Source organism: Telmatherina bonti (assembly GCF_933228915.1).
Source record: "Telmatherina bonti genome assembly, chromosome: 13".
NCBI lineage: Eukaryota > Metazoa > Chordata > Actinopteri > Atheriniformes > Telmatherinidae > Telmatherina > Telmatherina bonti.
Window position 1 is genome coordinate 13084428 of NC_136611.1, and position 23290 is coordinate 13107717.

At 40.4% G+C, this 23290-nt stretch overlaps 4 protein-coding genes across 4 annotated transcripts; 1 reads left to right on the forward strand and 3 right to left on the reverse strand.

The window, feature by feature from the left end:
- Positions 1-33: 33 nt before the first annotated feature.
- mrpl40 (mitochondrial ribosomal protein L40) lies at positions 34-2376 on the forward strand. The gene is made up of 5 exons (XM_079251259.1): positions 34-173; positions 320-403; positions 1066-1221; positions 1780-1861; positions 1956-2376. Exons 1-5 carry the CDS (start codon positions 112-114, stop codon positions 2181-2183), a joined length of 612 nt encoding a protein of 203 aa, XP_079107385.1. The 5' UTR covers positions 34-111; the 3' UTR covers positions 2184-2376.
- Positions 2377-2512: 136 nt separating this feature from the next.
- cUnh22orf39 (chromosome Un C22orf39 homolog) lies at positions 2513-4217 on the reverse strand. Its single transcript, XM_079251260.1, has 3 exons — positions 4034-4217; positions 3281-3448; positions 2513-3193 (listed from the first exon to the last, which is right to left on the reverse strand). Exons 1-3 carry the CDS (start codon positions 4061-4063, stop codon positions 3062-3064), a joined length of 330 nt encoding a protein of 109 aa, XP_079107386.1. The 5' UTR covers positions 4064-4217; the 3' UTR covers positions 2513-3061.
- Positions 4218-4419: 202 nt separating this feature from the next.
- Positions 4420-13210, reverse strand: ufd1l (ubiquitin recognition factor in ER associated degradation 1). The gene is made up of 12 exons (XM_079251258.1): positions 13072-13210; positions 12722-12854; positions 12071-12103; positions 11862-11983; positions 11515-11645; positions 11353-11425; positions 11208-11276; positions 11052-11120; positions 10927-10977; positions 10733-10821; positions 6028-6112; positions 4420-5912 (listed from the first exon to the last, which is right to left on the reverse strand). Exons 1-12 carry the CDS (start codon positions 13072-13074, stop codon positions 5838-5840), a joined length of 933 nt encoding a protein of 310 aa, XP_079107384.1. The 5' UTR covers positions 13075-13210; the 3' UTR covers positions 4420-5837.
- Positions 13211-13927: 717 nt separating this feature from the next.
- On the reverse strand, positions 13928-23057 carry dhx37 (DEAH (Asp-Glu-Ala-His) box polypeptide 37). Its single transcript, XM_079251535.1, is given in 27 exon segments — positions 13928-14240; positions 14362-14459; positions 14899-14972; positions 15162-15256; positions 15339-15476; positions 15682-15796; positions 15885-16057; positions 16157-16273; positions 16445-16569; positions 16787-16975; positions 17084-17190; positions 17269-17380; positions 17466-17698; positions 17896-17970; positions 18045-18194; positions 18708-18778; positions 18860-18958; positions 19146-19362; positions 19475-19588; positions 19801-19897; positions 20010-20102; positions 20206-20354; positions 20441-20801; positions 21336-21448; positions 22404-22576; positions 22663-22778; positions 23027-23057. Coding segments are annotated over 26 exon segments (3468 nt in total). The 5' UTR covers positions 22766-22778; positions 23027-23057; the 3' UTR covers positions 13928-14163.
- Positions 23058-23290: the final 233 nt, after the last annotated feature.

The window sequence follows — 23290 nt, forward strand, 5'->3', positions numbered from 1 at the left end:
ATTTCGTCACCTTCACGCGACGTGTTTGTTCCGTCAGTTCAGCAAGAGGACGAGTAAAGGGACATGTGGATGTTTCTTTTATAATGTAAAGCAAAATAATACAGTACAGACATGTCCTCAGCATTTTGGCGTAATCTTTGCAGGGTTTTATCCCGACAAGCTGCCTCGTCGCGGTGAGTGTGGTGTAATTTGTGCTATCTACAGCTCAATAAGACGAAGTTATAATAATAATAATAATAATACTTAAGGCTGTTAAATGCTCCTCGCAGGTCTTGTAAGCGGATGGTTTGTACTGGGTTTAATAGGTTTTATTTTGCAGTTTGCATCTGGGAGGACAACAGCATTTTGTACAGACTCCATGGTTCGCACCTGTGATGACACTGAAGACATCTGCTCCTCTGAGGTATAATAATAAATGCATACATGTCGATCTGTAGGCTTAGTAGCTGCATGTCTTAATATTATTATTATGACTTACATGGGTTTCATTTGTTCAAATGTACCTTTTTGACAATTTTTTTATTTTTATTTTAACGTATTCTTTCCATGGTTGCCAGTTATTTAAGTGATAGTTAATGTTGGCACTGGCACGAAAAAAGCTGTACAAAAAACATAAACCATTGTGATATAGAAGAGGGTGAAATTTAGCAACACAAGACATTTGATAAAACGATGTACAATATTTGAGCAAGCACAACAAATATTATCTTTAAAATAGCTTTTATTGGTTTTTTAATTTTGTTAAAAACAAGGAAAGAATTTGTCTTCAGTCATGTTGTAATCTCCACTAAAATGTCGTTCTCACATTTTGTCCAGTGCTGTCATAACTTGTACCTCAGAACCACTATACCTGTAATTCTTGTCAATTAACAATTCATCAAGAACAGGGTGCTAGTGTTTTAAATAAAGATTTTTAATAAAGATTTTATTTCAGAATTCAAATGAAATGACTATTCCATGTTAACATTTTTAAAGTATTTTATCATTATTTTGCCTTGTTTTGTTCAGCCTTTGACCAATTTAATTTTTTTGAAAATGCTCACAAAGTTGTGTTTTTTTGTAAAGTGCTGAGCCTAAAAAGAAGAAGAAAGTGGACCCAAAGAGGGAGCTGGTGGTGAGAGAGCGACTAAAGAAAAAGTTGAAGAAACTGGAGAAGGTTCCACCTGAGCTCATCCCCATAGAGGACTTTATCATATCAAACAAATGTTTGGATGACACAAGGTGAGACTCAAGTTCAAGTTTATTTATATAGTACATTTTTACAGAAACAGCTGCCCAAACTGCTGAACAATAAAGCAACAAACAACACTCCACAATTTAAAATAAACACTGCACAGTAAAAATAAGATTTTGAATTAAAAAAGAAGATTCAGTTCAGTTATCCATGAATGGACTTGTACTTATATAGCGCTTTTCTAGTCATACAGACCACTCAAAACGCTTCACACTACTTGTCACATTCACCCATTCACACGCACACTCATACTCTGATAGGCACATCGGAGGGGCTTGGGGTTCAGTGTCTTGCACCAGGACACTTCTGCATTTATTCAGGGGAAGCCTGGAATCGATCTCCCAACTTTCTAGTTGAAGGACGACTGCTCTTCCTGAGCTAAAGCCGAATGGATAAGCATGAAATCAGTTCTCAGACCTTAGAATAGCATCAATTTTTTTTTTTTTTTAACATTAAAATTTCGTGTTTTAATAGTATGTTTTATGTATAATTATATTTAACTTGAACTTTGAAGTTTTTAATCAACGTTCATTGCCTTAATAAAGGGAGCGAGCTGCCCCAAGGTTGTCATTTGAAGAAAGCGAAAGAAGAGCTCTCCTTCTGAAGGAATGGAGTCAATATAAACAGGTTATTTCTTATCTTTCACTTCATCATTTATGGTTGATTTCTCATCTTGATTTCATCCAGTTAGCCAGAGGGATAAATGTGTCTGGTGTTTCAGAAGCAGCACTTAGCTGAAGTGGAGGCTGTTGAACTTGCTTTGGAGGCACAGAGGGAAGCTCTGGAAGAGCTCAAGTTGGAATCGGAGGAGCTATACCAGGCAGCACTGATGCCAGACCCACTTCTCTTTCCCTTCACTCGTGAAGGTCCTGCCCACACACCACCCATCCCAAATTATGATGCTCCGGATGGGAAATATAGTGACATCACTAAAGTCTACACACAGTGATGGACCAAGGATTAGCTGTGGGTGCCGTCTCCACAGATTGTTTCAATGTACTTGTTTGAATTTTATTTAGTGAGTCAAGATAGTCCCCCCCCCCCAACGGCCTGCAAGTTCAGATGTAAGATTTTTTTTTCCTTGTCACTCAGTATATGAAGTTTGATGTCAAATCGGTTACTGTAAAACAAATAACATTTTACAGGCATTTGTTTTTCTCATTCACATCGCTTGGGAAAAAAAAAAAAAAAAAAAATCTGATTTTATTAACTTAATTTGTTCAGAATTACTAATTCTTTTGTGTTAATTGGGATAAATTCCAAACTCAAAGTCAGAAGTCTGCTACATATTGAACCCGTTGAGTTCTTTCATATTTACTGTATCAATAAGAATTTCTCACAGAAGCATTGCAGCATCAATAACAGCATGTTTATCATGATGGAAGACTGTCAACATGGCAAGTGGTTGAGAAATAATGAAATGTTCTTAAACCCTCTTCCCTGCTCAATGGCAGTAAAGTGTTGAGTTCTGTTTAAAAGTTAATATTAGAAACACAAAGCATGTCAGATTCATCACTGCTTGGATAATCATTTCAAATCAGATATTAACAAAAATAATTTAATGAATTTCTTACTGCCATCATGCTCCATATTTCTATCAAATAACCCCTTTTTTCTTTTTTAAACAAAGATTGTGTTATTCACTGGCTGATTACACGCTGCCCCCACCAGTGTCAACGGTATTTCAACATATTGGACATATCTGTTTGCATGCAGCAACATTCAGAGTACACCATGTCATGACAGTTAGTGATTGTATCTCTGTTGGAAGTAATGTCCATGAAGTAAAAGTTTATGAAGTAGTGACAGCAAGGTAATTGTTGTAGTTCAGGAGTCTTGCGGGTGTTCCTGATTCAGGGGCATATGCCAGTCCCCTGGAGGCTCCTGTCTCAGTTTCCACACCGGGATGAAATTTTTTTGCTCTGCCACGCGGTTCCTCTCACTTTTCTGCAAAGCTTCCTGCAATACAAATAAAAATTGTGTTATTTACAGCATTCAGAGTCAAGAGGATGTTAAAAAGCTTACAAAGTCTTCATAATGTGACACCTTGGTTTCCTTGTTTCTGTGCTCTTCCCACTTCCTACAGTTATGGTAGTCCTCTTTCCACTGTTGACAGGATGGGGTGGTACCATAGGCATAGTAGTGGTGAAAATAATTCCTGAAACTTTTGCAGTGTCTGAATTCACTCCAATAGTCATCACATGCTCTTGGTGGCTATATGGACAAAAATAAGATTGAAACACAGACGAATCTTAACTTTTAATATTCTTTTATTTTTGGTCATCCACTGCTCTGTCTTTGTCTTCCTGATTACATCTCAGGTGCTTAAACGACCGCAGGATCAAAAGCAAAGAGAAAAACAAGCAGTTTTCCAACAATGTCGTTAAATATTAAACAAATGTATCCCAGCAATGATGTATTGTGAAAATGGTGATCCGTACTTTATTTACAGCGCCTCCTTATGGCCTTTAGTTTAAATTACTGTTACAATTTCACTACAATATTGTCTTAAGTTGAACATTTTAAACGTAATTTGAAAGATTTAAGAAAAAAAATAAAATTAATAATAATAAAAAAAAGGTCTGTTTTAAAAGCAAAATAATAAAATGACTGTCCGGCTTTCCGTAGCTCTGACATTGCTGAGAACAGATAAGGTTAGCAACGATAGCTAATCACTTTGCTAACTACTTCATTGATTTAGAATTTCTCATTTTCTTTTAACAAAACCAGGGGGCAAACAACTGCATATAACAATGTTACATTAACTAACGTAATCATAAATGAATTTCTGTAAATTACCCTCCACGCGGATTCTGCAGGTCGGTCCATTACTAGCTACGATAGCGTCGACGGCAGCTACGTTTCCGGTTAAGGGAACTTTCACAATTAAACAACAATTCTTCAGCTCTTGATTTGAAAGTACTAAATGTTGCAAAAATGTCCTGCATGAAATTAACGTCGTTTTGAACAAATATGGGCGTCTCTTCTTCACTGCTTCACAAATATCGTTTCCAAAATAAAACAAAACAAAAAAACCCCCCCTATTTCACAAAAGTTGATACACTGAAAATTTTAGGGAAAAAAATGCAAATATGTGCAACTCTCATAAACCCATGTTTTATTTCCAATATAACCTACAAAACATTGGATACTGAAACAAACATTTGACCATTTGATGGAATATATTAACTCATTTTGAATTTTTGATACACTGGGTACAAAAAGTGCATTTCAGAGGCAAAGTATGTCAGGTGTAAAAATCAACAGAAGTCGGCTAATCTGCAAAGTGTTCAAAGGGTTGAAGAATTTTAGAAAAATGTCCCTGAACATAAATTTGCAGGATCTGAAGATCCCACCATACTCAGTGTATAATATCAACAGACCAACTGAATGCTTGATCAAAAGCTGTTTTGTGGTAAGATAAATAACAATTTGAAGTTCTTTTTAGAAACCACCATGTCTTGCAGACTAAAGAGGGCCCATATAAATGTTCAAAGAACAGTTTAAAAAGCCTGCATTTCTGATGGTAATGAGTTATTTTAGTGCCATTTGCTCCAATTCTGACAATGTGTCATTCAGGGAAGGTCTTACATAAAACAGCAAGACAGTGCTAAACCAGACTAAATTAGAACATTAGAACCATCAGAACAACTACATTTCTGTATCCGACAAGAAAAGAACATTTCTCTCCAAAAGCACTACTGGTCTCTGCTTCCCAAACATTTACAGAGCTGTTCAGAGATAACGCCTACACAATGGTAAATGTCACACTGTTCCAACTTTCTGAGATGCATTACTGCCATTATATTCAAAATGAGCCTACATTTTCCATGAAATGGTAAAGCATCTCACTTTCAGCATTTGATATTTTGTTAATGTTCAATTCGTAATGATATATGGGTTTATGAGCTTTGCAAATCATTGCATTGTTTTTATTTACATCCTACAAAGTGGTCCAACTTTGTTGGAATTGGGGTTGTAAATGTGTTAACTCGGGTAAAATGAACTCTTCATATTCTAGTTTCATTTAGTAAAATATTGACATTAAATTGCATTTCAACAAGTTACTAAAAGTTTGTTTTTATTTGTCTATAAATAAACCCACAACAAAACCCAACCAATTATTCCTATAACCCAGAAAAAAAACAACTCTCAGCAAAATTGTAATTTGAAATAAAACAAAGTATTACTGCTCCCGATCTATCATAACAATAGATTCTGCATACAGCATATTCAAGGTTAATTGTAGAAAAAAATGGACAAAATTCAAGAAAAAACCGGGAGCTCAAAGGTATTTTGAATTATACATAATTGCAAGAAAATTTCTCAAGTTATTCCTTGTTTTGTTGATAAATAGTATATTCTGCCTGGCTCAAAATAGTCACCATGAACCTCTGAATAGCAAATTAGAACTGACAGCATTCATGCAACTCAGGTTCTGTTCAGCAAAATACCATCAGATATAATAAAAAAAGTTATGATTAAAAGTCAGTGGTGACACTCTATTACTTCTGATGACCAGTGAAGCTTTTTTCTTTTTTTTTTTTTTTTTTAATTTGCTGTTGAACATGTCACATAAACCAAACACTTTATTTGAAATGATTCAAGGTTTTCTGCCCTTCTTGCGTAGTGATTGTCCTTGTCCAGAGAAGGCGATGAATCTGTTCATGGCATCATCCTGAGAGGAAAAAACATATATAAGGAGTCATAAAAATTACAATTAATTTTGAGAATAAAATCAAATAACACAAAACTGACAAATGTTATTGGAGTGTATTATCTATATAACTTACATCTTCTATATTTTTCTTGGGTTGAGGTCTGGAGTTTCTGATGAAGGTGATCTTGCCAATTTTGAAGTCATAGTTGGGAATGCCTCTGCGGTAAGAAAATGACATTAGACTGAACACTAATAAAATGGTCCAAAATTTAATATCATGTATGAAAGAATATTAAACAGCTGCCTCTATAAGCTGCTCATTTGGTATATATGTATTTTTGTTTTCAAATTGACTTAAACCAAGATAACGTGTGTCAAAAGAACAAGGTCTCAACACCAGCAATTGCTACGTGGTGGACAACTTGCTTTGGGATTTTCTGTCATGTTATATTAACCAGTAGTAAATCAAAGGAGAGGAGAAAGTAGTATATGCTTCAAAAATTGATTTATCACAATCACAAATGATTAAATGTCAAATGATTCTTTTACAACACTGTAAACAACCTCTCTGGGAATGCAACTCAGCTTTTCCAACAAATTGTGTCTTTTTTTTTTTCTTTTTTTTTTTTAAGTTTAGGTGACTCCATGGTGATGTTGCAGTGTTTAATATAGAAACTAAACATAATTAAAAAATATTATAAAACTCAGTCAAATTTTACAAGTAAAACTCATCAAGATAAATATTTGGTGACATACAAATATGAAAAAAAACAAGGCACAAATGGCAAAATATTGTGATGAAAATACAATTTTTGACAGTTTCAAGCAAATGTTTTATGCAATGTGACAAGAAATCATCTTTCCTTTTGTGCAAAATGACACCAAATGACTGCTATATAAAATTCTTATACTTGTGATTACCATCCATCCATCCATCTTCTATATATATATATATATATATATATATATATATATATATATATATATATATATATATATATATATATATAGATATATATATATATAGATAGATAGATAGATAGATATATATATATCCATCCATCCATCCATCCATCCATCTTCTGCCGCTTATCCGGGGTCGGGTCGCGGGGGCAGCAGCCTAAGCAGGGAAGCCCAGACTTCCCTCTCCCCAGCCACATTTGCCAACTCTGCGGGGGGGATCCCGAGGATATCCCAGGCCAGCTGAGAGATATAATCCCTCCAGCGTGTCCTGGGTCTTCCCCGGGGTCTCCTCCCAGAGGGACGTGCCTGGAACACCTCACCAGGGAGGCGTCCAGGAGGCATCCTGACCAGATGCCCGAGCCACCTCAACTGGTTCCTCTCGATGCGGAGGAGCAGCGGCTCTACTCTGAGCCCCTCCCGGATGACCGAGCTCCTCACCCTATCTCTAAGGGTGAGCCCGGCCACCCTGCGGAGGAAACCCATTTCAGCCGCCTGTATACGAGATCTCATTCTTTCGGTCACGACCCACAGCTCATGACCATAGGTGAGGGTACGAACGTAGATCGACTGGTAAATCGAGAGCTTCGCCTTCTGGCTCAGCTCCTTCTTCACCACGACAGACCGGCGCAGAGCCCGCATTACTGCAGACGCCGCACCGATCCGTCTGTCGATCTCGCGCTCCATCCTTCCCTCACTCGTGAACAAGACCCCGAGATATTTAAACTCCTCCACTTGAGGCAGGACCTCACTCCCGGACCGGAGAGGGCAATCCACCCTATTCCGGCTGAGGACCATGGTCTCAGATTTGGAGGTGGTGATTCTCATCCCAGCCGCTTCACACTCGGCCGCGAATCGCTCAAGCGAGAGCTGGAGATCACGACCAGATGAAGCCAACAGGACCACGTCATCCGCAAAAAGCAGGGACCCAATCCTGAGGCCACCAAGTCGGATCCCCTCAACCCCTCGGCTGCGCCCAGAAATTCTGTCCATATAAGTTATGAACAGAATCGGTGATAAAGGGCAGCCTTGGCGGAGTCCAACCCTCACCGGAAACGAATCCGACTTACTACCGGCAATGCGGACCAAGCTCTGACACCTGTCGTACAGGGACCGGACAGCCCTTACAAGGGGGTCCGGTATCCCATACTCCCAGAGTACCCCCCACAGGAGCCCCCGGGGGACACGGCCGAATGCCTTCTCCAGGTCCACAAAACACATGTAGACTGGTTGGGCAAACTCCCATGCCCCCTCCAGGACCCCAAAGAGGGTATAGAGCTGGTCCACTGTTCCGCGACCAGGACAAAAACCACACTGCTCCTCTTCAATCCGGGATTCAACTATCCGGCGGACCCTCCTCTCCAGGACCCCTGAATAGACCTTACCAGGGAGGCTGAGGAGTGTGATTCCCCTGTTATTGGAACACACCCTCCGGTCCCCCTTCTTAAAAAGGGGGACCACCACCCCAGTCTGCCAATCCAGCGGTACTGCCCCTGATGTCCACGCGATGCTGCAGAGGCGTGTCAGCCAAGACAGCCCCACAGCATCCAGAGCCTTAAGGAACTCCAGGCGGATCTCATCCACCCCCGGGGCCTTGCCGCCAAGGAGCTTTTTGACCACCTCAGCGACTTCAGCCCCAGAGATAGGAGAGTCCACCCCTGAGTCCGCCAGCTCTGCTTCCTCATCGGAAGACGTGTTGGTAGGATTGAGGAGGTCTTCGAAGTATTCCTTCCACCGACCCACTACATCCCGAGTTGAGGTCAGCAGCTCCCCATCTCCACTGTACACAGTATTGATGGAGCACTGCTTCCCCCTCCTGAGCCGCCGGATGGTGGACCAGAATCTCCTCGAAGCCGTCCGGAAGTCTTTCTCCATGGCCTCGCCGAACTCCTCCCATGCCCGAGTTTTTGCCTCGGCAACAGTCGAAGCCGCATGCCGCTTAGCCCGCCGGTACCCATCAGCGGCCTCCAGAGTCCCACAGGCCAAGAAGGCCCGTTAGGACTCCTTCTTCAGCTTGACGGCATCCCTCACTGCTGGTGTCCACCAACGAGTCCTGGGATTACCACCACGACAGGCACCAACGACCTTACAGCCACAGCTCCGGCCGGCCGCCTCAGCAATAGAGGCACGGAACACAGCCCATTCGGACTCAATGTCCCCCACCTCACTCGGGACATGGTTGAAGCTCTGCTGAAGGTGGGAGTTGAAGCTTGCTCTGACGGGGGACTCAGCCAGACGTTCCCAGCAGACCCTCACAACACGTTTGGGTCTGCCAGCTCTGACCGGCTTCCTCCCCCACCATCTGAGCCAACTCACCACCAGGTGGTGATCAGTTGACAGCTCCGCCCCCCTCTTCACCCGAGTGTCCAAGGCATGTGGCCGCAGGTCCGACGATACGACTACAAAATCGATCATCGAACTGCGGCCCAGGGAATCCTGATGCCAGGTGCACATATGGACACTCTTATGTTGGAACATGGTGTTCGTTATGGACAATACATGACGAGCACAGAAGTCCAATAACAAAACACCATTTGGGTTCAGAGGGGGGGACCATGCCTCCCAATCACTCCCCTCCAGGTCTCACTGTCATTGCCCACGTGAGCATTCAAGTCCCCCAGCAGAACAATGGAGTCCCCAGAAGGAGCACCCTCCAGCACTCCCTCCAAGGACTCCAGAAAGGGTGGGTACTCTGAACTGCTGTTCGGTGCATAAGCACAGACAACAGTCAGGACCTGTCCCCCCACCCGGAGGCGGAGGGAAACTACCCTTTCATCCACCGGGGTAAACCCCAATGTGCAGGCACCAAGCTGGGGGCTGATGAGAATGCCCACACCTGCTCGGCGCCTCCCACCATGAGCAACTCCAGAGTGGAAGAAAGTCCAGCCCCTTTCGAGGGTACTGGTTCCAGAGCCCAAGCCATGCGTCGAGGTGAGTCCAACTATATCTAGCTGGAACCGCTCAACCTCGCGCACAAGCTCAGGCTCCTTCCCCACCAGAGAGGTGACGTTCCACATCCCTAGAGCCAGCTTCCGGGGATCGGACCGCCAGGGTCCCCGCCCCTTGCTGCCGCCCAGCTCACACTGCACCCGACCCCTACGGCTCCTCCCGCAGATGGTGAGCCCACGGGAGGTGGGGCCCATGTAACCCTTTCGGGCTGAGCCCGACCGGGCCCCATGGGCGAAGGCCCAGCCACCAGACGCTCGCGCTCGTACCCCACCTCCAGGCCTGGCTCCAGAGGGGGGTCCCGGTAACCCGCGTCCGGGCAAGGGAACATTCATGCCCAGGTTGGTCGTCATCGTAGAGGTCGATGAGCCGTGCTTGGTCTGGTCCCTCCCCTAGACACCTGTTTGCCATGGGTGACCCTACCAGAGGCATAAAGCCCCCGACAACATAGCTGCTAGGATCTTCGGGACGCACAAACCCCTCCACCACGATAAGGTGACGGCTCAGGGAGGGGTACTTGTGACTACATCTTGATAATATTTTTGACATGCTAACCAATCCTCAACAAAGTGAGAGAAACCTGTCCAGAACAATTATTCACTGTCACATTACATGTCTCAAGTCAGCTCCCCTCCACCCAGAGTACTGAACTATGACAGATTTAGTTCTTGTTGAGGAATCCTGTCTATGTTGGAGTAAACTATAAATGGTATCATTTGTAAATTGCATGAGCCACAACATCTCCAGTGTGGCTCCAGACATAAATCTGGGTTTCATGCCTTCCTTCCTGCCATGTATCTTATCTCACCATTTCCTGTTGATTAAAAGGCACAAAATTCCTCTTAAAAAAGATCTTTTTAAAAAGTAGGCTTCAGCTGATGCAGGGTTGTCATGTTTTAAAAGATAAGACAGTTAATGTCTGCATGTGTCACCTTTTAATGTCACTTGGGTCAAGCGGAGCAGGGCTTGGCTCAATCCCTTTAGTTTTACCGTCCAATCGATTGCCAGAGCCAGTAAAAGCCTGCAGATATGTAACACATTTTTAAAGGCACATTATTTCTTATTACAAGTGTGACCAGGAATCAAAGACACTGACTGTTTGAATTTGATAGCAGTAAATACTCACTCTGAATCCTGTGTCCATGTCAGCATAACTGGCTGGGTCTCCCTCTTCCTCCTGCCAAGAAATGAGTTTAATCACATTTTTCTTAGACAGAAAATATGCACATACATTGAAGGTTTGGTCCTTACTGTTGGTTCTTCCTGGTGCTGAGGTCGTCGCTCAGGCTCTTTGTAACCCAGAGGAGCATCAAAATCCACCTGAGCCACAGATTCACAGCATATAAATAAATGAATAAATGCAAGAGAACGATATACCTTTGTATTAAATAATAATGAAGGTCTTACATTCATATCGCACTCAATGATGGACACTGCTTTATCTGGCTTTGTCTCCATTACTCGCAGCTCATAAATCTAAAGCAAACATGGATTTCATGAACAACAGTCAATAGTAATGAAAAACAAATGCTTTTTAAATTAACTTACTTACCTTTTCATTATAGTTGATAGCAATGACATCCCCAGTTGTAAGACAAGCAAAGTTTCTCAGTGCATTCTCCAATCTGTAATTGGGAATAGCTCGGTTAATCACAACCACTAAACACCAAATGACCAAAATTTATCAGAAAGTTTCTCAGACAATATTTCTTACACTGCCTTGGGATTCGTAATGTCCAAGAAGTCAGGACTCTGAGGCTGGAACTTTGAGTAGGTGGCCACCATTAGGTTGACACTTTCCACCTGGACTAGACCACCTTCCTCAAGCAGGAGATTTTGCATCATCTGCAGCAAACGCAATTAACCAGATATTAGTTCTTACCTGACCATTTAGTTAATAGCTGTAAATATCACTTAATCAGCAGAGAATAATTCACACAATAATTCATACAATGAAAAAAAATGGTAATGTATGTGGTTCGATCACAGGTACATTTTAAAAAGCTTTTCTATAAACTATTTTTTTCTTCTATCATGTTTCTTTAAACTACTGTTTCTTACCCAGTGTGGCAGATAACAGATTCCTTCATCAGCTACAAACTCAAGAACACCACAGTGTGTCATTCTGTCAGAGTTCTTGTTGGTCAGCTTGAACAGCATTGGGTAGGTAATATTAAGTCTGCCTGCACAGATGAAATGATCAAACGGTCACAAAAGCAGAAAATGGAACCTCTACAAGGAAGAAAAACCTCATTTTTTCATGCACTTACTGAGCTGGTCGAGAGCTGACGGTGGCATTATTACTGGGGGAAAAAAAAGGAAAAAAAAGTTAAGCCAAACACAAGCTATTATTCCTGACACTCTGTTATTATAAATGTAATTTGAAACCAATGTGATAGAGATAAAAGTGTCATAAACAAAGGAAGGTGTTTTGTAAAAGGGACAATTAAATATGAATGAACGTGTTATGCTTGGTGATTTTGTGTGTGTGTGTGTGTGTTTGTTAATTTGTGCTCCTTTGATTTTACTGAATAAAACATTCATTTCACAGCCCAGGATAACCAATTTCGTCTCTTTTGCCTGACCAACATTTCCAAATCCACCATAATAATGTTAGTTTACAACCATGTGTGGCAAGGAAATGGTCAATATTATTATTTGAGATGACAGAACACAATAATAACCAAATACTTATTAAATCATTACTGCCCTTTACGGGCTCAAACTAGATAAGAGAAAGGAGAAAAAATGCCAATTAAGTTTAGTTCAACTGATAATTTCATTTTACTTCAAATATTAAAACACATAGAAAAATACACTTTAATAATGACGGAACAGATCATGAAATATTTGTTACTAAACTTTTCGTATATTATGACTGTATAAAAGTGTAAGATGTGATTTCTTCCATCGGTTCTTACTTTTTCCTCCTTTTTCCACATCAGAGCGGTCGTTGGGTCCCGCCAGCATGGACACCGAGTAGCAGCGGTACTGAGTGGAGAAGCGGTTCTGAAAGCCCCGGGCTATCGGGTGATCAAATACATGAAAGGAAAACTGTAAAGGAAAAAAAAAAATTAATAATAAAATCTGAAAGCTGGTTTGGTGGTTTCTGTGGATTAGAAAAACCCACGTCGGACTTTAACTCCATCATGACAGAGCAGCTTTCTGATCGGTGTTGTTATTAGCCGATGGTTAGCTTAGCAGGTAAAACCACGATTAATATATAAACACATTAGTCGTCAGCGGTAAAGAAGAGCAGAGAGTCACTTACCATACTGCCAGCTAAAGTTCTGGCTGTACAAAAAGAGCAGAGTTAAAGTGTACGGGTCTGTTTTCTTCTATTTGTTCTTTGCGCATCCACTGTTGTCTTCCTTCTTCTCCCGGAAGTGTACAAGCTGACGGGCGGAAATGACATCATAACCGACTCTAGCCAATCACAGCACACTTTCATAGTAACGCTTCGGCTTCATCAGGGTACCCTTTTTTTTTTTACACGACACTGGTCATTTTGTTGAAGCACTCTGTGCTTCACTATAGCCTTTTATTGATCTGTGTTAATTAATTTCAAACATGTTATGAATTTAGCTTTGAAGGAAAACACCTAGAGCTGCTCTTCATGATGTTAGTAACAATAAAAATAGAAAATAGCCTACATCAGAGTATCCTTAGGTTACTGACATTTTTTTAGTTCAACATTTTTGTAATCATGTAATAAAGTTATTTAGAAAGGTATTAGCTAAAGCACACTTATTTTGCCAACTCTAGTTACATAAATTGAACGTCAGAACAGTAACAATGCACATATTGTCAGAAGGACAATTTGTTTTTCTTGTTTGTTTTTTTTAAACAGATAAAAAAAGATATTATCACAAAATCTTGAACCAACAATTAAAGAAGCATTGAAAGTTTTTCACCCATTTAGAAAATCATCTGCATCTCCATCTGAAAGCTGACATTACTCTGCTGGGATCAAATTCTGTACATTCATGTTTAAAATGGTTTTTCTGCCTTTTAACCTTTGACAATCAGCTGTCAGAAAGCATAATTTACTCTTACAACAGCCTCACTCAGAGCATCACTTTTTATAAGTCTTATGAAGACCACATCAGATACACATTGACAGCAGTAAACAGATAAAAAGTCATTACAGAGTACTAGTTGAAATATTTTTTCTTGAAAAAAAGTCATAGATACAATGTATATGATACAAAATTGAAGAAAGCCTGTGTGGTTGTTTTGTAGTTTAAAAAACACACACAACAAACTCGGTGGGAGCCCTTTGTAGGATGATGTGGGGTCTGCTGATGTCAGTGTCTCAATTCAGAAGTTTGCCTTGTTGCTTCTGTTGTTCTGATCCAGGCCTCTATGTAGGAGGCCAGATTTTGGCAACTTCCTGGTGCATGGCCTCAGGTAACCACTGGCAGTATGCAGACAGCAAAACTGTTTTGTTTTTTTTTTTTAAAAAAAAAAAAAAAAAACAACACCACAAAATTGCAAATTTTAGACAAGATGAAAACTTTGAAATTTGACAAGAGACAAAGTGATGAAATCAAAACCTCACATTTATCTTCTGCCTTCCAGACAGAGAGGAGCGCCTCCCTGCTGTCAACTTTCTTTGACACAAGTGGTCCCAGTAAAGCCTCCGTCCTTGGCTGCAACCTAAAAGAGCAAAGATAAAAGGATAAGAAAAAAAAGCCCTCTTTAACCAGCTAAAACTAGGCGACGGTTTTACTTTAGAAGCTTATAAAAGTAACCAGCAGGCTTTTTCACAACCTGAGAGTCATTTATAAATGCGGGTACAAACGGATTTGTGAACAGTCTTGAGCAGAATCGACAAATGTTGGCTTGTTACATTAAAAATGCACAACATTAATAAAACATAGTTGCAAACACAACTTTTCGATTAAATTAAAGATTAAAACTGTGCCTCAGTAATCAGTATCGGGTAACAAGAACAGCGCATAGCAAAACATGAAAATACAGGAAAATAAAAACAATTGTGCTCATGTGCTTACACTACTGCTTCTGCATTGATGAAACTAATTTGGTGGAAAATTGTACAGAAGGGAAAACAGTTTGTATGAGAGCATCGACTTACTTTGCCCATGTTTTCATCATGACGGAGGCGTTTGAGAGAAGATGGCCGCTGTGTTTCTTTAGTTTGGGACAAACCTGTTAACCACACAGAAAATTTTATTCACAAGAGTATTTTTTACCAAATTTGATTAACTGTTATGAAAATATAATAAATGAATGTGCAAAATATTATTTTATATGAACCACTACAAATAAACAAAGGCTCAATATTTACAGAAACTAACAATTGCAGATATATGAGGTTTTCAAATCTTGCTGGAGTACCTGTCCCTCGAGAAAAAACTTGGCAAACAGCTTGTAACGCTCCAAGCCTTCAGGATAGTCCATCTCCACTGCAGGCAGCTGCCACCCAACACGGACTTAAGGAGGAGAGATGCAGCTTTTACTTAAACGCACACAGAGATGTCCGACAGCTCCAGTGCTCCACTGTTGAGTACTTACAGAAGGTGCTTGAGCATTTACATCTGATGGTACCAGTGGAGGAGCAGAACCAAGGGGATGGCGACTCCAGTGGAGGACCAAAGTGACAGTACTGAGGCAGCAGCTGCGGGATCCACTCTACTTCTACTGCTGAAATGCCTGGCAGGAAGGAACAGGAAGACACATTTAACCAGATGAAACTACCAGCCTGCAAATCTGTTTCCATGATGGCAGAAACAGCTGCCTGAAATCTGGTATAGTAAAAAAACTACTAACAGAATTATCCTTAATAATAAATTCATGTCTACAGTGGAAAAAAGCTGAGAGAGTTCTTGTTGGCTCTTCTTTAACCAGGCTAATTTACCTCTCATGTACATCTTGGATGTCTCCATGATCTCCTGGTAGATGACAAAATTTGGCAGCGTTTTGAACAGTGCAGAGTTAGGATGAATAAATACGGGCTCATCCATGAGAGGGGTCTGTGAACGGACAGATAACAGTAAGTTAAGGGACATAATAGAGAAGTTTTTCTCTGATAACATATTCAAAACCCTTTCGGTAATTTACCTTGTATCCATTCTTCCATTTCGGGTCCAATAAATCTTCTGCCTGGACACGCCTCGCGAGATGATCTCCCAGTCCGGCCAGAACAATCTGCCGCAAGCAAACCACCTGGTGTTCTGTGGGTGGAGTCATCTTGGGATCCACAAATATTCCCACCTCTGGACACACTGCATTTACTGGGAAGAATGGACACTGGGATTTTCTGTTCAGTTTCTGACAAATGCTTATGACATATTTGTGTTTGGGTGTGTGTGTGTGTGTGTGTCTGTATATACCTGCATTGGTAAGCTGACCCCTGAGTTTTCTGATTTCCACCATGGCTTTATACCTCAGCCCATTGTCTTCGCAAAACTTGGAAGTGCAGCCAGCAAATTCACAAGCACCAACAGCACCTTCAGTCACACAAACACACAACTGGTAAACCTCTATATATTTACTACGGACCATGTTTAAATTTTTTGCCTTGGGATTTAGCTTTAAATTAAAATCATGGAGAAGGTCTGGAAAAGGTCACAGTACAACCAGACAGACTTTTAACCAATATGCTGCTACAATGAGCTTACCCAGCATGACCATGAGGTCTCCCAGTTGGAGTGAGGCTCCTTGCCCGGCCCACAACCTCCTCATCTGTGTCAGCCGAGCCCGGCGCTGGGTCAGCTTAGAGTTTTCATCTTCACTACATGCAGGTCTGAGGAAAATTGATAATATGTAACAGCTACTATATCATCATATGAGTGCAAAGTATCAGTTACTATAAAATTATATATATTATATATTCATCTCTCTATCTCTATAGATAGCTAGATATAAATATAAAAAATACACTTTGAGCCACACCTGGAAGTTCCAGTCTTTCTTCTATAGCGAACAAATTAAACATGAACAACTGAGGAAAATAAGCCCACCTGTCAAAGTCCTCAAAAATCTCCCGTACTGTCATGGCCGCTACCACAGCGATGACATATGGCAGGCAGTCTTGCTGCTTTCCAAGTGCTAACATTTTTGCGTATCGTGGCGCCACAGGAAACGATGCCATCGCTCTGCCCAGGGGAGTGATGGGACAGCTCAACCTTGCTTGCTGCAACTCTTTTACTCTTATGAAGGAAAAGGAAAAAGTTGTACTAATGGACATGAAATAATTTGAACACCCCAAGTCGATCAAAGACCTTAGTAAAACCTGAAGAAAATCAAGAAACAGCTACCCTCCAGAGCGAGGTGGCTCTTCCAGAGCTCCCAATGAGATCAGTAACTCCTCTGCTGCAACAAGAGCCTCAGCAGAAGGAGGTGTGGGAAAAGGAAAATTGACCACCTGCAACAAAACAAATGACAAGAATGTTTTCAGGATTTTAATTTAATATAACATTTTCAGACATAAATGTATGCTGACCTTGTCTATATTGAGATCTTTCATCTGTAAAACCAAGTCCTCAACAGGTCTGCGGGTGATTTCTGCCTCTGAGAACTGACTGAAGTCTCCAAACACAGCAGAGGAGTATAACCTGCAGAAATACCACAGAGACAAGTAAGAACAACTTCAGAAACAGGAGAAAACCACCATGTTGGTAGTGTAGTAATAGCTCTGACCTGTAGCAGTGTCCCGCCTCTGTTCGTCCTGCTCTACCTGCCCTCTGATTGGCTGAGGCCTGTGACGTCCATGTGACTTTGAAGGACGATACTCCTGTCACTCGGTCGTAGAAACGTTTCTTAACTCGACCGCAGTCAACCACATATTTGATGCCCGGAATCGTCAAAGATGTCTCTGCTACATTGGTTGCTACAACACAAAGACGAGTACCAGGTGGAGGAGGCCTGAACACCTGCAGCCATAAAACAAAATCAGTCTTTCATCTGCCACTTCTGTAACCTTTTTACCAGTTATTAGTGCAGTGGAAGTGAAGATGTGTGAAGTGCAGCACGGCATACATCTTTAATCTTTCATACTATCTATCCTACTTTTCTTGTAATGGATTAATTTCTTAAAATCAGCTTGATGAACACAGGACAATAATCGTACCTTAGCCTGCTGTTCAGGGGCCAACAGAGAGTAAAGTGGGAGAACGTAGAGAGGAATTGACGGATCTGCTTTCTCCTCTATAGAAACACAACATGAAGCAGAATTTACTGAAGCGCTCATCTGAAATGAGTCTATCTCGATATAAAACAATAATTTAACTTTCCTGTCTCAGCGGGATCATCTCCAAGGTCGAGATCTGAGTCGCCATCCTCTTCATCACCAATCCCTGCCTCCCTGTCCTCATCCCCCTCATCCACTGGGAGGGCAGAATAGTTATCCAAGTCGATTCGGGGAAGAGACTAGAGTCAGAGGTGAAACAGTTCAAATATAAGCACAAGACATATCTCTAAAGGACAACAGATTATGTCCAAAGACACCGTGAAAGACCCTCTTTGCCCCTATGATCTGATCATACAGAAACCTAGACAGGAATGTCATTACAGTGTGTAGGAACCTGTGTGATGTGGGACACACATGCCAAGATTGAGAGTACAGCGGGGATTTTGGCAAGCTAGCCTGCCGCATCTTTAAGTGTGCATGGATACCAAGGATAAAGGAAACCTTTTTTAAAGAAAAAAGAAGACTTAAATGGCTGAAATCTAAGCATAAGCTGAAATATATAAACAGATTAAACCGTTTGGTGACTGTAATAAATGTATCATATTATTGCTAAGAGTAAATGCGTTGTTAAACCTGACTTCAGTTCTTCTCTAAAGCAAGTTCCACTGAATGCATTTCAACATGAAATGGTGTTTTGATAAGGAAGTTCTCAGCTGCATCCGACAGGCCAGTGTAGCAGCATATGCACTTACTACAGTCTTCTTCCGTTTGGCCTTCTTAAATTTTCTCAGAGCTTCGGAAGTGTCTGCATCCTCCTCTTCACCTGTGCGTGAAAACAAGTCAAAATATAATAACATGTTTTCCTGCGCAGAAATGCCACAGTGCAAAGGGTCTGATCACGTACCAGTGGCTGTGTTACTCTTCCTGAAAGGAAACGCTTTTCTAAGTCTTCTACAGAGACTGTGGACTTCAGCTTGGCCAGTCAAAAACACCAGGATACCACCTGAAGGACAGAATCGTGGTCTCAGGGTGTCCTGCTGATTTACTGCAAAGTTCTCTGAATCCATGCTCAGTTCACATTTAAGAGAAAAAAAACTACTAATTAATTTCTGTACTTTTTAATATCCAAATTATTTCAAACATTTTAGATATAAAAAGTTCAACAATCTACAGACTAAACTATGAAGTACCAGGAGGCAGCATCCGATGGATTTTGCATGTCTTGTGAAAGGCCTCTCCGGTGTAATCCTCCAGTGGGGTGCGTTTGTTAAAGTGGATGGTGACTGGGAACTGACGAGCATCCACCCTGATGACAGGCGGAGGCGCCCGAAAGAGCTTCTTGTTGTCAGTGAAGTCCTCGACTCGCAAAGTAGCTGACATGATCAGCAGCTTCATGGGCATGTCTTTCTGCGGAGCGATGAGGGGAAAACAAATGTAAAACAGCTGGTTAGTGAAAGAGAAAAATGACTGAACATAAAACATTGTAAGTAACGAATATCAAACATGCCAGTTCACCCACCTTGTTTCTGAGCGGGACGATGCGGGACAATAATCCAATGAGGATGTCTGTGTAGACGCTCCTTTCATGTGCTTCATCTATAATTATCACGCTGTATTTCCGAAGCAGAAAATCCTGTGACAAAGAAGAGAAACAGTGAAAAACTGGAAAATATTTAAGAAACAGCTAAACCAGTATGGTAGGACCAATAGGAGTCTTAGAAATTGGGGTCTCAGACAAACAGTTAATCTGTTTTTCAGGACTCATTGAAGAGAACAGATCATTTTTCCAGTATCTACATTCAGAAATATCAGCGCTTTTTGTTGTCATTGCAAGTAGGAGCAAACCTTCTGAATTTCCTTCAGCAGAACACCATCTGTCATGAACTTGATCTTTGTGTCACTCGTTACGTTTCCTTCAAAACGAATTTGGTACGACACCACCCTGAGCACAGGAACACAGACGTGTACTGGTCAGAAAGCCCATTAACCCTTCATAACTGGCATGGCTGAATGTTGGATATTTTGGCTTTGAACAGGAGGAAAGTTTTTCATACTGTTTAGGCAGATTCATCTCTTTGGCCACTCTGTGAGACATGCTGACAGCAGCTACTCTCCTCGGCTCTGTGATACCAATAATCCCACTGCCACTGGAAGACAAGGAAATAAGCCAGAGAAGATAATATATAACATATCTCTGGAAAAATGTCCAGTATAACATGTAAGAACAGCATATTAAAGTGGAGAAGCTACCTGGCGTAGCCAGCTTCATAGAGAAACTGCGGCACTTGTGTGGTCTTCCCGCTCCCCGTCTCTCCACAGATGACAACACAGGGATTTTCTCTCACTGCTTCCATGATGACCTGCTCCTCTGCCAGCACAGGCAGCTTCAGACGAGCCTCCTAAGGCAACAAAATGAAACATATTTAAAGTTTACTCACAAAATACACCTCTCTCACTCAAACATGTTTAGGGTCCAGACGTGCACCTGAACTTCTGGAGACCGGTCAACAGGAATGAATACAGCCGGCTCTGAAGGCTTCTTGTTCTGGATTTTTGCCTGATCAGAAATGTTTTCAGTTTGCCGAGCATCTTCCTGCTCCGGCTTTACTTCCTGTTCAGGTTTTGTATCTTGAAATGTAGCTTCCTTAGATTCACACATCTCTGTGACGTTATTCACTTCATCTTCCTCCTCTTCCTCCGCAGATGATGTGTCCAAGTCACTGCTGTCCTCTGCTTTTTGTTCTTCTTCCTCTTCCTCCTCATCCTTCCATTTTCTCTTCCTGTTTGCACCACTGACACTGCTGATTTTTGGACCAGACTCTCCATCTTTTACTTGATCCGGTAACCTGGATAAACAAAACAACAGTTTTAACACTTAAAAATTGACCATTTCTATCACATTCGGTTTGACTGAAATGTCAATTCACCCAAACTGGTTTTAAATTTAAGCTGCTTTTCCATCATAAAGCTAAAAATCAGACGACGGGTTGTCTGTATTTATACAACAGCATTCAAAGAAAGATTATTTTGTTGTTTTAAAGCATTATTTCTCCTTGATTCAAACTGCAAAAATGCTGAATTTCAAAGAACACAAGCGAAGTTAACCTGTTATTTGGGATGCTGAATGCAAGATGAGCGAGACGGATAAAAATATAATACTGCAAAAAACTTAGAAATGTTCCATTCTACAGACTCAGATCCAGCATTAAAAAAACAATCAAGTACTAACACTGAAGACAGACTTCTTGTTGGATTCAATTATTTTTCTGTATTTTAATTCATACCGCTGCAGTAAATGGAAATGCATCTAGTTCCACCAAAAGTTTCTAGTTGTTGGGCAAAGTGCTGACATGCCTTAATGTAATGAGTTTTGCACTTACCGTTTATTCTGGTAAAGCTTATCTCCTATTCCCAGTTTTGATGTTGTGTACAGGAGCTTCAGTTCTGATTCTGGAAGCTGCACCTGAGCCAGTTTTGTTAGGATGTCTGCTCTCTGGATAAAAAAAACACGGAAACATGTAAGCCAAAGCAGAAATTAAATCACATTTCAAATTATGTTAAATCAAATGGTAGAGCAAAGATGAAAGTACTACTATGTGAAAATATTAAGCCTTTTAATACTGATATCAAAACTGTTATTATTTATGTTTATAAATATATATAGTGAGTCACTATAGTAATTATATATATAAATTATGATTAGTATAACTAGTAATTAGTACCAGCATTAGTAATATAATTATTACTGCTGTCAGTTATTGTCATCACTCTAATGTCTGCAACAACATTCTGAAAATGCTATAAAAACGTTAAAAAATGTCATTTTTACCACCCTTTATTCATTTGTAAATGTAAGCAAAGTTAAACACAGGCAGCCAGACTGATGTGTTTAAATAGATCTAAACTAGACAAAAAGTTTTATTTACATCAACAGGCTGTTTAATGAACATGTAATAAAAATAGACTAACCACACTGTCACAGACATCTCTTTTGATTTGACTGTAATTTGCACAAAAAATTATATGCAAGCCAACATTCAGCTTTAACACAGCTAGAAAGCAAGATGCTTATTTCATTAGTGTTTAACTATTAAGTCCAGATTTGTTAAAGGGAAATCATCTGACTCCATCTCTGCTTTATAAATCTCACTATTACATTTTTATCATGACAAACACTCAATTAAAGTATATTCTGATTTGTTTTTTACTATTTTGTACTACTCTTATGTATCTCATTTTGACAAATGATGAATATGAAAAGCATGTTTTTAGTTCACGAATTAGCACAGGAATAATTTTAAACTACCAGATAATAACAAACCAATCAAAAGAGTTCTACATACATACTGAACTCGGATTAATAACCTAATTCCAATGATGTTGACGAAACACCTTCCTTCTCATAGCTGCACTCATTTGTCTAAATCTTTTCCCTGAAATGGTCTCACCTGAGCTTTCTTCTCCTTACGCTCCAGAACCTTCTGCAGCTCCTTCCTCTGTTTCTTTGTAAGGGGCTTTTTGGTGGAAATAGGCTTTTGTGATGAGTTATTCTTCTTTTTGGCTTTACTGGCTGGGAGAACCAAGGCGTTGCTGTCGTCTACACCTTTCAATCTGACCCCATCTGATGCCAATTACGACAGAGAAGTCAATAAACTGTTCAGAAGCTAACAATAAATAAAGTGTAAATAAGCAACACTTCAGTCCCACCTTGCAATTCCACAACAACTTGTGTTTTCTCTTCATCTGCTGGTTGTTGGGGATCACTTTGCTGTCTTCCTTTCCAGTTGTGCTTCTTCCTTAGTTTTCCCATTTTATATTAAAACCTGAATAAACAACAGTGATATGCACACAAACCTTGTAATGATCAATGATTTATCAGTCAGACCACGAGAAAGCTGTCAGCAGCTCAACAACGAGAAGCTAACTGGCTAACTTGATTATAGTGCGACAAAAATGTAATTTAAACTATTAATATAATGTTTACAGCACAACACACTAACATTTTATCAGAATGTTTTAAACAATAATTAGATATGTTAGGACTTCATTAAAAATCTAATTCTGTACAAACCTCACGTGTAAACATATATGTGCCCATTAGTTGAAACAGTCGTAGTGGAAACATTGAATCCGTAGAAATGTTCCGCTGCAGGACGGAAAGAAAGAAAGAAAGAATGAAAGAAAGAAAGAAACCTGACGAATATCTTCGTTATTTAGCATTTTCAAAATAGTTTACTTTTTATTTATCATTATTTGAAAAAATAAAGATTATATTCATTCATCATTGGTATTACAGAGTATTCTGTTATTAGTACATTTGGTGTACTAATAACAG

Excerpts from the sequence above, each read along its gene's own strand:
- mrpl40 (XM_079251259.1), top strand. The coding sequence starts at position 112 with ATGTCCTCAGCATTTTGGCGTAATCTTTGCAGGGTTTTATCCCGACAA. Across the intron at positions 174-319 it reads CGACAAGCTGCCTCGTCGCG|TTTGCATCTGGGAGGACAAC; the intron begins GTGAGTGTGGTG and ends TTTATTTTGCAG. Across the intron at positions 1,862-1,955 it reads AATGGAGTCAATATAAACAG|AAGCAGCACTTAGCTGAAGT; the intron begins GTTATTTCTTAT and ends CTGGTGTTTCAG.
- cUnh22orf39 (XM_079251260.1), bottom strand. The coding sequence starts at position 4,063 with ATGGACCGACCTGCAGAATCCGCGTGGAGG. Across the intron at positions 3,449-4,033 it reads CTGCAGAATCCGCGTGGAGG|CCACCAAGAGCATGTGATGA; the intron begins GTAATTTACAGA and ends TTGTCCATATAG. Across the intron at positions 3,194-3,280 it reads ACAGAAACAAGGAAACCAAG|GAAGCTTTGCAGAAAAGTGA; the intron begins GTGTCACATTAT and ends TTTGTATTGCAG.
- ufd1l (XM_079251258.1), bottom strand. Across the intron at positions 11,277-11,352 it reads CTATCAACTATAATGAAAAG|ATTTATGAGCTGCGAGTAAT; the intron begins GTAAGTAAGTTA and ends TGTTTGCTTTAG. Across the intron at positions 10,822-10,926 it reads ACATGGACACAGGATTCAGA|GCTTTTACTGGCTCTGGCAA; the intron begins GTGAGTATTTAC and ends ACATATCTGCAG.